We start from the raw sequence: 13,498 nt of genomic DNA on the forward strand, positions 1-13,498 counted from the left end.
AACAGAAATAGTCATTTCTTGGGATTTAGGAGAAATAAGTGCCTTCTCTCTGCTCTCTCCGCTACACAGACCTGTCCTGGGGAATCACAGGTCTTGTTCCTTTTGCAGAACATGGTTTTGAGGCAGTGTGCACAATTAGCAGCCTAAGTGACCACCCCGGCCAAGGAAATTCTGCTTATCCAGAAGAATCGATGGCCGTGACACAGTGCTGCTCCCAACAGCTTGAACCTCCCCAGCCGGCTGTCTTTGTCAGCACTATAATTAGCTGGCGAGATACAATGAATGGCGGGTGAGCACGGAGGAAGGCCGGACACAATGAGGAGTGTTGCCTCATGCCCCTGGAAGCGGCTCGGCGCTGCTGCGTGCTCCGAGCATGCTGCTTCACCCAGGCCTTTGGGTGAACTCACTTCCCCAGGAGCTTTTGATCGCAGTGTGAGTGGCTCGCTGCTTGCCATGTGAGGAGCGCTTCCAGTCATGGTTGGTTGAGATGGGAGCTTATTTTGGGGCTCAGAGCCGGTTTCATAATCGTTCGGGGAGGCTTTCCAGGCGACGATAAATTAAAAGCAGGGATGGTAGTAGCACATGTTGCCTATCCTGAGAGAACATTCTTGGCTTCAAGGGACGTGGGGCTTCCCACAACATACAGCGTTCCCAGGGGAAGTGCTCGTGGAGGGTGTTTGCTTTGCTACCCGACCTCACTTCATTAGCAAGTGTTACAAAAACCAGCGAACAAACCTTCCCTGCTCCACCGCCAGCTATTTGGCCTCTGGGTGGTCTGGCTGCTATTAAATCTTTGGTGATTATTTAGACTAATTACATTCATGTTTGCACAATCAGTAGCACAAGGGTAGGAAGCGCAGCTGATGGCTGAGCGGCTGAGCTCTGTGTGGTTTGGCACAAGGGCTCCTTCGCATAGCTCAGCCTCGCGAGTGCTGGAGCTTGGTGAGGATGTGGGCATTGGGCACCCAGCACCCTGTGCCACCAGAGCTTTCCCAAGCATCCCAGCTGGCTTTGGGCCATTCTGGGTCCACCGGTGGGGCTGCGCCTAGGGTTGGGACCCTAGTGGACATCGATGAGGGTCAGTTGGGTTTAGGTGAGCTGTGTCTTATTACGTCAGGCTTGCTGGCTTTGATGGGGAAAAGCCCAGTTTAAAGAGGTGCAAATAAGAGAAATTTAGGATGTTCCCTACAAGCTTCATCTTCACCCTTCCCAGGCCCCCTTGAGAGGTGCCCTAGGTGTGAACCTACATACCAGCCCCCAGAGTTAAAAGGGGGCCTCTTTTTTTGCTCCATAATCTCCAAACAGCTCTTGTGACCTAAATGCCAAAAACCACTGGGAAGAACATTACAAGATGCATTTTTGTGCCGCAAGGGCTTTGACAGGGAGCAAATACTCCCCAGTGTTCAGACTGTGAGGGTCTCAGGGCCATGGCACTCAGCACTGCCTGCCATGCTTATCTCGATGCCGCGTTCATTGCAGAGGCTCTGTGTGCAGTTGGGTCTTCATAGCTCCCATTCGTCTCATCTGGCAGATTTTGCAAACACTTCAGAGCTGAAGTCTAACAAGAAGTTATTTCCCAACACTTTCCATGCCTCCTCCCCTGCTTCCCCCTGCCTCCAGCCCAGACCCAATGCTGCCCACCCTGGATGGGAGGTGGAGCTGGGTCAGTATGATATGAATGTGTGCTAGGGGTAAGCTGTGACCTTCTGCAGAAGTGTTTCCCACCCCTCCCTGTACCTGTTGGCTGTTTCTTCTGTCAGTGTTCCCACACTGGACTTTCTCAGCAGGAATCTGTCTTGGGATATCACCAGCCTCTTTAGATAGGATTTATGGCTCTTGACTCATTTCATGACCTGGGTCCCATTTCTGCACCGCTGTGTTTCATGATTGTCTTTGCTCCCATAGTCCGGAATGTGGCATCAAGGGCAAAGGCAGCCCTGCTTCCAGAAGCAGTGTGAGTTTTGGCCACAGTCTCATCACCTTGCCTGGGAGAGGGGCAGTCCAGGACGTCCTTACTGTGCCATGCGTGCTGCCAAGGTGACAGACATGACTTAGGCTGTGCATGTTTTGCCTTCGAAAATAGGCTTGTGGTCCTCTGTGCCTCAGGTGTGGCCCATGTTCCTCTGAGTGCTGTTGATCCAAGCCATGGCTTTGTTTCTGGATCACCTGCAGGAGATGTGCGCATGTGTAGGGGGAGCGTGTAGGTGTGCAAAGCTGTGTTCTTCACTTCTGTCTCTCTCAGATTATTTTAGGTAGCCTGTGGAGACAGTATCCTGCAGTACTTCATCCAGTAATGAGCCAGGCCATAAGCTTGATTTTCAGCTTTTATTCCACACTCTCATAGATATTAGCCAGGTTTTCTATGTGGGGAAAGGAAGGGGAACACAGGACTTGGCAGGAGGAAGGAAGAGGAGACAGTTCTTTAATACTGTTTTACAATGGATATATCTCAACATTACTGTGCAAATCATACATGTTGTTAATGAGTTGGGCTTTCCCCAATCTATTAAAAAAGAAAGGCAGCAGTTAATCTTGGAGTCCTGTATCTGGGCTCCACACCTAAACAGGCTATCATTCAGAAAAATGCTCAGTGTTTATTATTTGTAGCACATCCAGCAGCTTTGTTCGTGGATCTGTGCTCCACAGGGCTGTCACAGAACAAGCCCAAGACAAAAGACAGTCCTTGTTCTAAGGCGTTTTAAGGTTTCTCTGTGCTGGGCTCTTCTGGCAGTCCCAGCAGATGCTGTGTGTGGGTTTGATTCCCTAAATACCTCTGGAAATCAGGTCCTTGAGGAAATCAAACGTTTAATTGTTGTAGATGATATTTAAAGTGGAAATCCCACATCACTGTTTAATGTTTGGCAAATTTTGTCCTGTCTAATTTGACTGTGGATGTGCTCACTACCCATAAAAATCTTTGCCTTTTCACATAATAGAAAACTGATCTCTGGAGCTCACTGCCATAGACAAAACTATTCATGTCTCTGGACAATAGCACTGTAAAAATTAAACTGCATACAAAATCTGTAAAGGTCATGAAGTGAATGAGGCTAATCTGATCAGGAAGAAACCTTCTTCCAGTCAGGCTCCCCACTGCTGTGACTGCTGCTGGGCCGTGCAGCGCTGCTTTTGGGGCCTTGGCAGTGCCCTGGAGGGACAGCTTCTGTCTCTTCTGTCCGTGACCACTGAGGGAAGACCGGAGGGTTTCCAGAGGACAGCACATGGGAAGGCACTTCCCTAGTGACTCCCTCCCAGATATTTGCTGCAGTGGAGTGACGGACTGTTCTCTTACGTGAAGCTTTTGTAGGGAGGAGAGGGGATGGAGGAGGTAAAGCACTCCAACGCAACACCAAACTCATGCCAGTTTGGGTTCCTACGGTCACAATTTCAGCACAGCCCACAAAATAAGTTAGGGGAGTGAGAGCCAGCAGTTTGGAGATACGGTCACACTGGGCTTTCACTCTTGGCTCTTGTTCTCCAAGTGAAATGTTAGCATTTATGGGATGTCTGTGCCACTGAGAGATGGTGCAGTCCTGCTCACGCATGGAGAGCAGCAGAGACAAAGAGCAATGAGATGATCATGGCTAATTTCAGCCACTTTACTGAAATGCCTGTGTTTGGTGTTCCTGTGTTCAGTGCAAAATGTGTATCCACCTTCCCTGTGAGCCTCTTTCTCCACTGAATGCAGGGACGCTGAATTGCCTTTGTTAGGCTGTTACAGACAAATGTGAATCTAGGCCAGGGAGAGGAAAAAGTTTGATCAAGACAAATGAAAGAACCAGGAGCCCAGATCTCGCCTCCAACCAGTAGCTCTGTTCTACAACAGGAAGGATTTTTTAAGTCAAAATCATTGCCAAATCCAGGCTGAACTGAATGATTCAGGATAAAAAATAAAAGTAAGGGAAAACTCCAGACATATCTACATGTTTTGTTTGAGCATTTTCTAAGTGAACTAAGCTTTCATTCCAAGACATAAATTTTGCTCTGAATAGCCTTTTTTATTTTCGAGTCTTGTAAGGAAAGGTCGAACCTGAACTGTAGCAGATAATCTAAACCAAAATGTTTCCCTCTCCGCTGAACAAAATAAGTCAATTCCTTTCATGTGTCATTTTATTCTCTGCAGTGTTTTAATTCAGTCGTTAAACAGTCCCTCCCGAACCCCATTGTTTACAGACTTCTCCATTTTCCTATCGAAGAATATTCATAACACTGTGATATGGAACAGTCCTACTGTGGCTGGCTTTTGTTGGATCAAGTGACCCGTAAGCTCCTATTGTTTTCTGCAATTTCTAAAGCTTCTTTAGTATCTGGTTACTTGGATCCGTTTGTTTTTAACCTTTTGGACTCTCTCTCCTTTGCAGCCTCCACATTGGCACATCAGTAGATTCAGGTTATTCACTGCTTGGTTCTTCAGCTCATAAGTCACTGAGGCCATAGGTTGGTGAGGAAGGTCACGTCTTTTGGGAATAGAAGTCAAAAGCAACAGGAGGAGGCTCTCTGAAGCCTGATGTGGTGATGAGTGTTGGCTATTTAATGTCTCTGTCAGCATGTCCCTGCCATACGCTCCCCAGTTGTGAAATAAAGACCCACACCCCTCTATCCTGTTCTCATCTGTCAGGAGAAAAGCACGCTATGATGGACGTGCAGGGACACGTATGGAAAGTCTTTGGGAAATGACAGCTGTGTGCTCATGCACAGTACTTGGTCTGCATTCCTAGATGTGCTGCTGATGCACAGGGAACGGGCGTACCGTCATGGCCTGGAGAAATGCGTTTGTGAAAGGGAGAGCAAACGTGTGGCAGCAAAGCCACGGACAGCAGACATCGGGAGCATTGAACAGGTTGTGGCACTGCCTGGGAAGGATTGTTAAGGAGGGCAATGAGGTCATTTGCTCAGACTGCGCAGATGGGAGAAATTCTTGGGAATTCACTTCAGGACAAGCAAGACACTGTTCCTTTGGCACCCCCTTTTCTTTATGTAAATGCGATGATGCAATATGCCAAAATCAACGTCTGATAGCCAGGCACTGCAGTCTTGTTTCAGCTCCTTCCCACGCTTCTGCAGAGATCATGGTCAGATTTTTCTGCACGTAGCAGCAACTCACTTGTGTTCCTTTGCTGTTTCTCAGTGCCCGTTAGCTGTATCTTTTCCCCTTAAACTCAGCAGGTATTTAGAGAAGTCTATTTGCCCAGTTGCACTTTCACTGATCTGCTAGGTAGCAGTTGGTTCAGTTCCTGCCTGGAGGAACTGAAACCAAAAACACTCATAATTGAACACACAAATACACTTAGACATGGAAACAGGACCCAAGCCATAGGGCCCTACTGCAGTGTGGTGGCTTACAAAGGGGAGGTTATGGCCCAGGAATAGGGTTCACCAAATCCCCTGGCTGGAGGTGGGTAGAAATGCTGAGCGGGGAACAGCTGAGCATAACGTTCAGTGAGACTTTGACCCAACATTTTGGTGACTACCCCAAAAGCCCCAGGGTTGCTTGAGCAGTACATTTCTCCTTGGACAGTTGTGTCCACATGCCTGACCTGAGCTGTTAAAGGAGGATCTGCTGACCAGCGACTGCATGAGCTGAGCAGGCTCTTCTTTATCCTTTTCACAGCCTCTCGTGGGGAAAAGTGGCTCATCTGAGGCCTCAGTGTGCCGCTGAAATAAATCACCATAGAAAATAACACAGCTGCAGATTCCAGCTGATCTCTGAAGATACCACTCCAGAGGTCTCGTTTGTTCTCCACGGTGCTGTATGTTCCCTCCTTCATGCGCCTGTGTTTTTTTTCCCCAGGTTACTCCCTTCCCTATGTCCTGTGACCTACAAGGAGAGTGTGCTTGCCGGGACCCCAACGCCCAAGAGCACAATCAGAAAGATCTCCGTGGCTTCAGTCTTGGGTAACGCCGAGCGACGTGGAATGGAGGACTACACTGCTCAAGGCAGGCTAGGAGAGACACCACATCCCTTTTGGTATCATTTTTAACATTTAGCTGCTCAACTGGATGGCATTTCTGCACCAGAGACCCTTAGAATTCAACCAGTCTGCCTTTAATTTTTGTCCAAGGAGAACTCAAAGTAGGGGTTTATGTATTAACTATATCTTAAATAGCGATGACAAGAAACAACCAAGAGTCAAGTCGAGAAGACATTCATGTATCAAAACAGCATGTTATGCCCACCTAATTTGAACAGTTCGTATCTAGATTTAAGGCGAGAAACAAGCTATTTATGTACACATATTTATAGAAATAAGTAGAGAAAGAGAGAAAGAGTGAGAGATTATGATCAACGCAAAAACACTTTCCCCTCTCCAGCACTCACAACTCAGACCATTCGTGGAAGAGGCTGTGCTCTTGGAGGACTCCAGGCTGAGCCTTTTCTGATGCTGAATGCCAAGGTATCTCATGCTCGGGGCACTGACGCTGGGGTGGGGTCTCTGCAGGGCTGTGCCTCTTGGCAAGTGACTTGCCAGGGGCCCAGTCGGCTCGAGACGTGGGACGCATCTGCTCCTCACAAGAACGCTACTTCCAGCCAGAGAGCTTAGCATAGTGCAGTGACCTTTCTGTACAGCTCCTCCTTCTCCCCCCTGCCCTCAAAAAGCAAACAAAAAGCCCCCTTGTCGCCTGGCCAGAAGCCACAGGGCTGCTGGGATGTTTCTCTGCGGAGGTGGGCAAGTGGTCCCACTGTGGAGCCAGGGAGTGGGGAGTCAGGACTGGCATTGAGGAATGTGGATGGTTACTTCTGAGGAGCAGAGAGGGTAACTCGCCCCCGCACTTGTCATTTGAGCATGTCTGCTGCTGCTACTGCTGCTGCTATGTCCCATACAACTAGTTTCCTTACTGTGTCAGGACAGGGTGAAAACAACCCCATGCAACCAAACAGTCTGCCTTAAAGCTTACCTATAACCTGCCTTTCAAACCCTCTGGTCTCTTCCTCAGCATTGGGGCAAGAAAACAGGACACCAGCCAGCCAAAGGAATCTGCTTTTTGGTCTCCACCCACCCAAGGGGTTCTCTAAACCTCCTCCACCCCACTCTTACGGCTGTGTATATTTGACAACTGCTTCATGCTCTTGTTTTCCTAGGAGAGGGGAAGAGAGGAACTATGTGCTTTGGGGAGACAGTATTAGAATTTTGGCCATATTTGTCAGTATTAAGCATCTAGGCCTGTAGGTCAGACATCTTTGAAAGACCAGGAGCTTAGCTGCTTGTAATCTTACAGCAGGAAGGGCATTAGCTGCAGCAGCCCTCATAATTCCCTTTCATATAGCTCCATCCTCCTGTTTCAGCCCAGAGGGGCTCACATTGTGCCAGACTCCTGGGGGCTCATTTCATCGTAGGGTTCATCATCACATTGAGTCACTGAGATGCCTGATGCATCTTAGTGCTGTTGCTGCTGTTAAAACCATCCCACATAAAGCCTAGAGATGTCTTCAGCGTGGCCTGGGCTTGTCTCCTGCTGCTTTGGGTTCCTGCTGCAAGGAGCACACATCTGAAAGAGCATCTTCCCACATGTTAATTCTTCCTGTTCCTTGGGACTCTTCTGCTTTGTACAGTCTCCTGGGAAAACATGAGTTGGAAAGATATTTTCCTTCTCCTGCTTTTTTGAATATTCAGGCACTACAGCAAGGCAGAAATATTAAGGGGAATCATTTAGCTCATGGAGATGGATGTAAAGATAGGTAGGAAAACTAGAAAAGGACAATTGTTGTAGGTGCAAAGACCCAGGCTCTTCTCACCCACCATCGGGGTCATCTCTATGGGAATAACCCAGAGAATAGTCTCACAATCTAAAATCTGGAGGCCTGGAGAGCAGATGAGCATAAGAAGGTGAGAAGCTGTCTGTTGGGAAGCTCCTGGAGAGGGCCTGGCTGTGGGAGCCGTGCAGATGGCTCTGTACCCACTGTGCAGGGCTATGGGGAAAGGGTGATGCAGTGGGATCAGGGCTTCTTCTATGGAGCAAAGCTGAATGGCTGCCAGCGTAGAGAGCATTAGCAAAAACTGGTCTTGGGGAAACTTCCACTTCTTGCCACCTAATTAACAATGGACATAAGTAATTGGGAGAAGGTTGCTTCCTTCTCAGTTGCTCATCCTCCTTCTTTCTGCTGGTAGTTGGTTCACGTGCCATCCAGCCTATCGGAGGAGCACAGCACCTCTAAACCCTTTCAGGCTGCCAGCACATCAGCACCTGAGGCGTCTTGGCAGGAACTCTCCCATCCACATCACCCCGATTTCACCCTTGCAGGAAACCCCACTTCAGGTCCTACATGCATCCTGATGGCAGACCAGTTTGGAGAACTCCTCTATCAGTTCTGCAGCTCAGCATAGAGGAGATATTCCATCTGCTTTTCCCACCTAGAAGTTGCCCAAGAAGGACAGGTCTGTGTTAGCGTTATTGCTACTTGCTGCTGTGGGCTCAGGGCCTTCTGAGTGACTCTGTCCAGCCAGGGCCAGCCTCTGCTCGCAGCAGTCTGGGGACAACGAGGTCCCTTCCCCGCACGGAGGCTTTCCATGCTGCTATTTGATTTTTTTCCCCCCATTTTTGGCACTGTCCATCTCCTCCAGTGGGGCTGAGAGTACCGCGAGCAGAGGTGCTGCTCTGAGTCACATTAACTCATGTTAAGAACGCTACATTTTACTTTTTCAATGGGATCAGTTTGCATTAAGGGGAACAAGGAGAGGGTACCCATGGGGTGTGGATGCCTGTCCAACTGGATGGCCTTGCAGAATCTACCACTGTAAGGACCTTGATTGCCTGGTAGAGTCCTGGGGGATGAGCCTTCATGATGGTGATGGACATCCAGTGGGAGATGAGAGGGTGATACAGGGCAAAATCAAACAAGAAAATTGGGGGAATAGGAGAAGGTGCTCATGCTGATGAAATTTAGCTGCTTATGAAGTCCAGGTCACATTGGTGCCAAGAGCGTCTCTGTCACAGTCTGTGATCCAAGGCTGCACCCAAAGGGCCACCAGTGGTCTCCATGGCCAGCAGGAGGGCAAGCAGGAGCAGAAAGCAGTGAATGGTGCGGGATGGGGTGGGAAACTCCTATCAGCTGCTACCCCACTCCCTCCCCACCCTCTCACAGATGGGCTGAGCTGGTGTCATCCCGCTTTTCTTGCATCTCCTGCTGTCCCCTCCCAGGCTGAGAATGGAGGATGGCACCAGAGGACTCTTGGAGTCGGGTTCCAGCTACCTCCCTTCCGGTTTCGGTTTCACTTGGTTGTAACTGTCGGTTTGTTCTAGGTTTTACCTGTGTTTAAGAAAAAAAAAAAAAAGAAAAAAGAAAAAAAAAAAGAAAAAAAAGAGAAGAAAAAAAGAGAAAAAGAAAGCCAATAGCCAACAAAAGTTTCTTGCTACAAAGGATTCAAGTGGGAAAAAAAATAACAAAAATAGGAGAAAAGAAAACCCGCATAATCCAAATCCAAGAAGAGCAAAGCCTATTTTTGTGTGTTTGAAAGGAAAACACTGATTCTGCCAGCTGAGTAGAGCTAGATACTTAAGTGTAGATTTCCCTAGAAGTACTGTGAGGTTTTATAACATTGTCTGGTTTCGTTTTCCTTGTGCTTTGTGATAAGTCCAGGAACTAAGGCTAAGGTATTTTTTTCCCCTGGTATATTGTTGTTTGGGGGGGAGGGGGGAGTTTTTTTTGTTTTTTTTTTCCCCAGATTATTATTATTTTTTTTAAGTGAGTATTTGTGCTTATTTTTACATTATCCAACTGTACATACACATGTAACCAGTATTTCACTGTGCTCTAATTACTGCACTCAGAAGCACTGCACAGTCTGAATCCCGAAGAGTTGCAAGAGATTGGGAATGAGTGGGAGGAGATAGGTGATTCCATTAGCAGGGAGCGTCGTGCTGATGTCCCTGTCCTGCATTCCTGCCCCATCATTCCCAATTGAGGCCAAGCTAGAAAACAGGAGGTGTTGCGGTGAGGTCAGGCGAGGCTGGGATGCCCAAAGGTGTTTCAGAGCTGGAGATCTATCCTTTTAATGTTTTTGGATGCCATGGAAATCACCACCTCTTTGGCCTCATCTTGACCTCCCCTGCTCAATCCATTATGCCTCAGTGACACTCGGTGGGCGTGTTTGTGTCACTGGGAGGAGACCCTCTGCCCAGCTTAGACAGCGCTCTCCATACCTTCACGGTTGTGATCTCGGTGGTCCCGTGTAAGTCTCAGCGGTGCGATGAAGGTGATATCCTTCACGTTTATTCCATGCCATCCCATCCTCCAGCTGTGGCCATCTCCCGTGAGTGGGCAGCTGGCCTTGTGTGTTGTGCACCCTGAAGGCCAGGGACCAGTCCTCTTGCCACTGGAGGTTGCTGACCACCGAGGTCAATGGGAGCATGACCGAGGCTCTGGTGACCAAGGCTCCAGCAGGCCCAGGTGGCCCAAGATGTATTTTCTTGGAGCTATGGCTGGTTTGGGCAATCGGAGTTTGTGTTGGGCTGTTCCTGCCACCTGGGGGACCAGTGTTCAAAGCCACTGGTCACGTCAACAGGAGCAAAGTAGGGCCTAAGGTTTTGTTTCAGTTTTAGTTTTGCAAGCGGATTTTTTCCCCTTTTCACCTGATCTACACATCCAAGATTCATTAAGAATAATAATCGCTTCTTCTGAGGCCAGAACCAAGAGCTTGCGTTGGCTTCACGTGACAGACGAGGATCTTGGTGCTACTTGGTGTTGTTAGTCCTGTTAGGTCGAGATGCAGAGCTAACGAGTCCAATTTGTCTTTGGTTCCCATTCTGGCTTGGGTTGGTCTTTTGTTTTTTTTTCATTCGTTTGGTGAGGCCACAATTCAGCCACCAGTTTCCATCTTCTGAGTGTGAAGAACCAGGGCTTTAATGAAACATTTCACCAGCAATTTAAAGAGGGAATTGGAACCATTGTGGAATTTGCATTGTATGGCCTCTGTAATTACGTACCTGTCTGCAGATGATAGGCTGAATTTTGCTTCCACCAAGTCAACGGGGCTTTTTGTTGTTGTTGTTGTTGTTGTTGACTTCACTGGGAGCAGGATTGAGCCGTACTATATATATAAATATATATATATAAATATATATATGATATATATATAATATTATATGTGTAATATTATATATATATATCAGTGTAATATTTACAAATAAAACTGTGATCTCGTCTAGAGAAAAATGTATTCATATTACCAACTGCTCTTCCATATTTATGTATCATATTGTATCTTTTTATTATTGTTATAATTATTATGATTATTATGGTTATTATTATTATTATTATGGAATCTTTCTTGGCACCTTTTGGAAGCGACGTCAACCAATACTCCAATGAAGTGCTGAGGATCTATTTTCACAAGAATTCTACTGGTCTACTGTATAAAAGAGAAAAGAAAAAGAAAAAAAAAAAAAAAAGAAACAAGCAGAATACAGTTCAACCCTTAATTCTGTACCTCACGCCTGTACGTTTGCTGCTCCGATTTTGGGTTTTATTTTGCGTTCGTTTGTTTTTAACGGATCTAATTTAAGTCTCCAAGCAATATATAAAGATGTAAATAGTAAAGCTTATTTATTAAGATTGTCATCTTTTTTAATTTATATTTACACAGTTGTTCATCTAATTTATTTTTTTTTTTCAATACAGTTTTTAACAGTTGTCCTTTTTTTGGTTCATGAGGTTTTTTTTTTTTAAAGTCATTTTCACAGAATTTCTTTATACAGGTTTTTCTCTTTCTTTTAATAAACAACAACTTCCTCTGGTCTTTCAAGAACAGGTCATGTTTCACTCAAAAAAAAAAAAAAAAAGAAGTTTTGTCAGATTCATCAGAAATATTTTGCCATTGTTGATTCCTATACCCTAAAGTTCTATATTATATAAATATATAATACCTTGTATGCTTAAATATTTAACTGTGTGATTTTGTATATATCTTCATACACATGCTCACACACATATGAGGGTTAATGTCCCCAGATGCTGGGAGAACAGAGAATCAGAAACACAAACAATATAAGCTTGTATTAAAGAGTTCTGAACTGGACCGCTTGCTTTTGCCACGTCTTTGCTTTCGGTCAAGCTGGCCCCGAGCATCACCGGGTATGGGGGGGTGAGCGTGGTCCCACACCTGGACACACAGCTGTGTGGGTTGTCCTGCCCATGTGCTCCTGTGCCTTGGTTTCAGGCAGGGCTTGCAGTGTTCTGGCAGGGCTGGTGGAGGTGGCATTGGTGGGTGGTGGGAGGCAGCCCCCCCCGGTGTGGTGTGGTTCCCTCCCAGTGGGTCTGGTTCTGCCATCAGACCCTGAGGCAATGGGATCTGTCCTGAGGAATTCCACTTTGTCTCAACTGGGATACCTTTAGAGAAACGTTCAAGCCCGTAAGCGTGCCTAAATAGTGCTCTCATCGCTTGGAACAGAGCGCTCACACGTAAAGGCGTGCTGAGTGCATTTGGTGTGAAGGGCTGCTGGCCTCTGTGACACCTGGGGCTGTGCCAGGCTGCAGCTCGGTGCTGCTGTGACCTGTCTGCCATCCGGCATATGAAAGGACGCCGTGCTCTGCCCCTGCCCTCTGCTGCTTACCTTCTCCGTCAGCTACACAGCACTGTCATCCAGCAGATGAGTCCCAACAGGAACTCGCCATGACTCACGGGTTCGACCTAAGCGGGAAGGAAGGCTGAAAGCCATGCATGCACCCCGGGGCTGAGCGTGCCTGATGCAGAACCCCGTGGGCACTGCAGATTGAGGCTCTGTGTCCCATTAACATCATTTTGCTCAGCAGAGTGACAGACGGGGCTCAGATCCATGCCCACCCCATAGCAGGACCCTGTGGTGCAGACCCCAGCCCACCTCCCAGCTCAGAGCTGCTGCAGCAGGCAGAGGAGGGACGTCTGTGCTGCTGTAGCTGGGAAATGCGTATCGACTCAGCATTTACAATGTGAATTGATTCAGCATTGACGTCTCCAAACCGGGCCTGTGCACGCTGTCAGGATAGGTGCCATTCAGCCCTGACAGCTATTGACTCCCTGATCCTGAAGAGGGTCATTGTTAACCCAGTTAACTCTCAGCCTCATCAATGATTTAACTCCCCAGGGAAGCCCAGACGGGATAGGGAGGCTGGAGAGGACATGTGGGCAGGAGCCTTAATGCTGGCTGTGCTGTACCACTTGCAGGTCCTTTTGCTTTTGCTGCCATTGAACTATAATGGCAGACAAATCTGTTTGCCATCCTGATGTATGTGCATTACTGAAAAGCAACACATTGCCCGCTTGTAGAAGTGTGGCAGTAATACTGTCGTGTGTAAAGAGGCTGTGGACTGAACAGCAAATGAATTCTACACCGCAGCCCATGGGGCGCTCGGGGGCAATAAACTGAAGGGCAGCAATAGATTATTTTTTTTTTACACTGACATAAGTGAGTCAGTAAAAAAGATGTTTTGCATTTCAGCTGTCAAAATCCACTGCAATGTACTGGGGAGAGAGAGTGACAGCGCATGGTGCTTCTACACCATCCTTGTCAGTGGCCAATGCAT

General features: G+C 47.5%; 1 protein-coding gene across 2 annotated transcripts in view; it reads left to right on the forward strand.

The window, feature by feature from the left end:
* PAPPA (pappalysin 1) overlaps positions 1-12,014 on the forward strand; it is a 176,024-nt gene extending 164,010 nt beyond the window's left edge. Inside the window, exons 22-23 of one of the 2 annotated variants that reach the window (XR_001464480.4) lie at positions 5,792-5,968; positions 6,313-12,014. Coding sequence is in view for 1 of the 2 variants with exons in the window: in XM_415522.8 (XP_415522.5) it covers positions 5,792-5,899 (108 nt within the window). In the remaining variant the exon portion in view is untranslated. Of the gene's footprint in view, positions 1-5,791 lie in introns of both variants that reach the window. The other variant, XM_415522.8, reaches the window with a different exon arrangement.
* The last annotated feature ends 1,484 nt before the right edge of the window (positions 12,015-13,498 follow it).

The sequence above is a fragment of the Gallus gallus genome, chromosome 17, assembly GCF_016699485.2.
Source record: "Gallus gallus isolate bGalGal1 chromosome 17, bGalGal1.mat.broiler.GRCg7b, whole genome shotgun sequence".
NCBI lineage: Eukaryota > Metazoa > Chordata > Aves > Galliformes > Phasianidae > Gallus > Gallus gallus.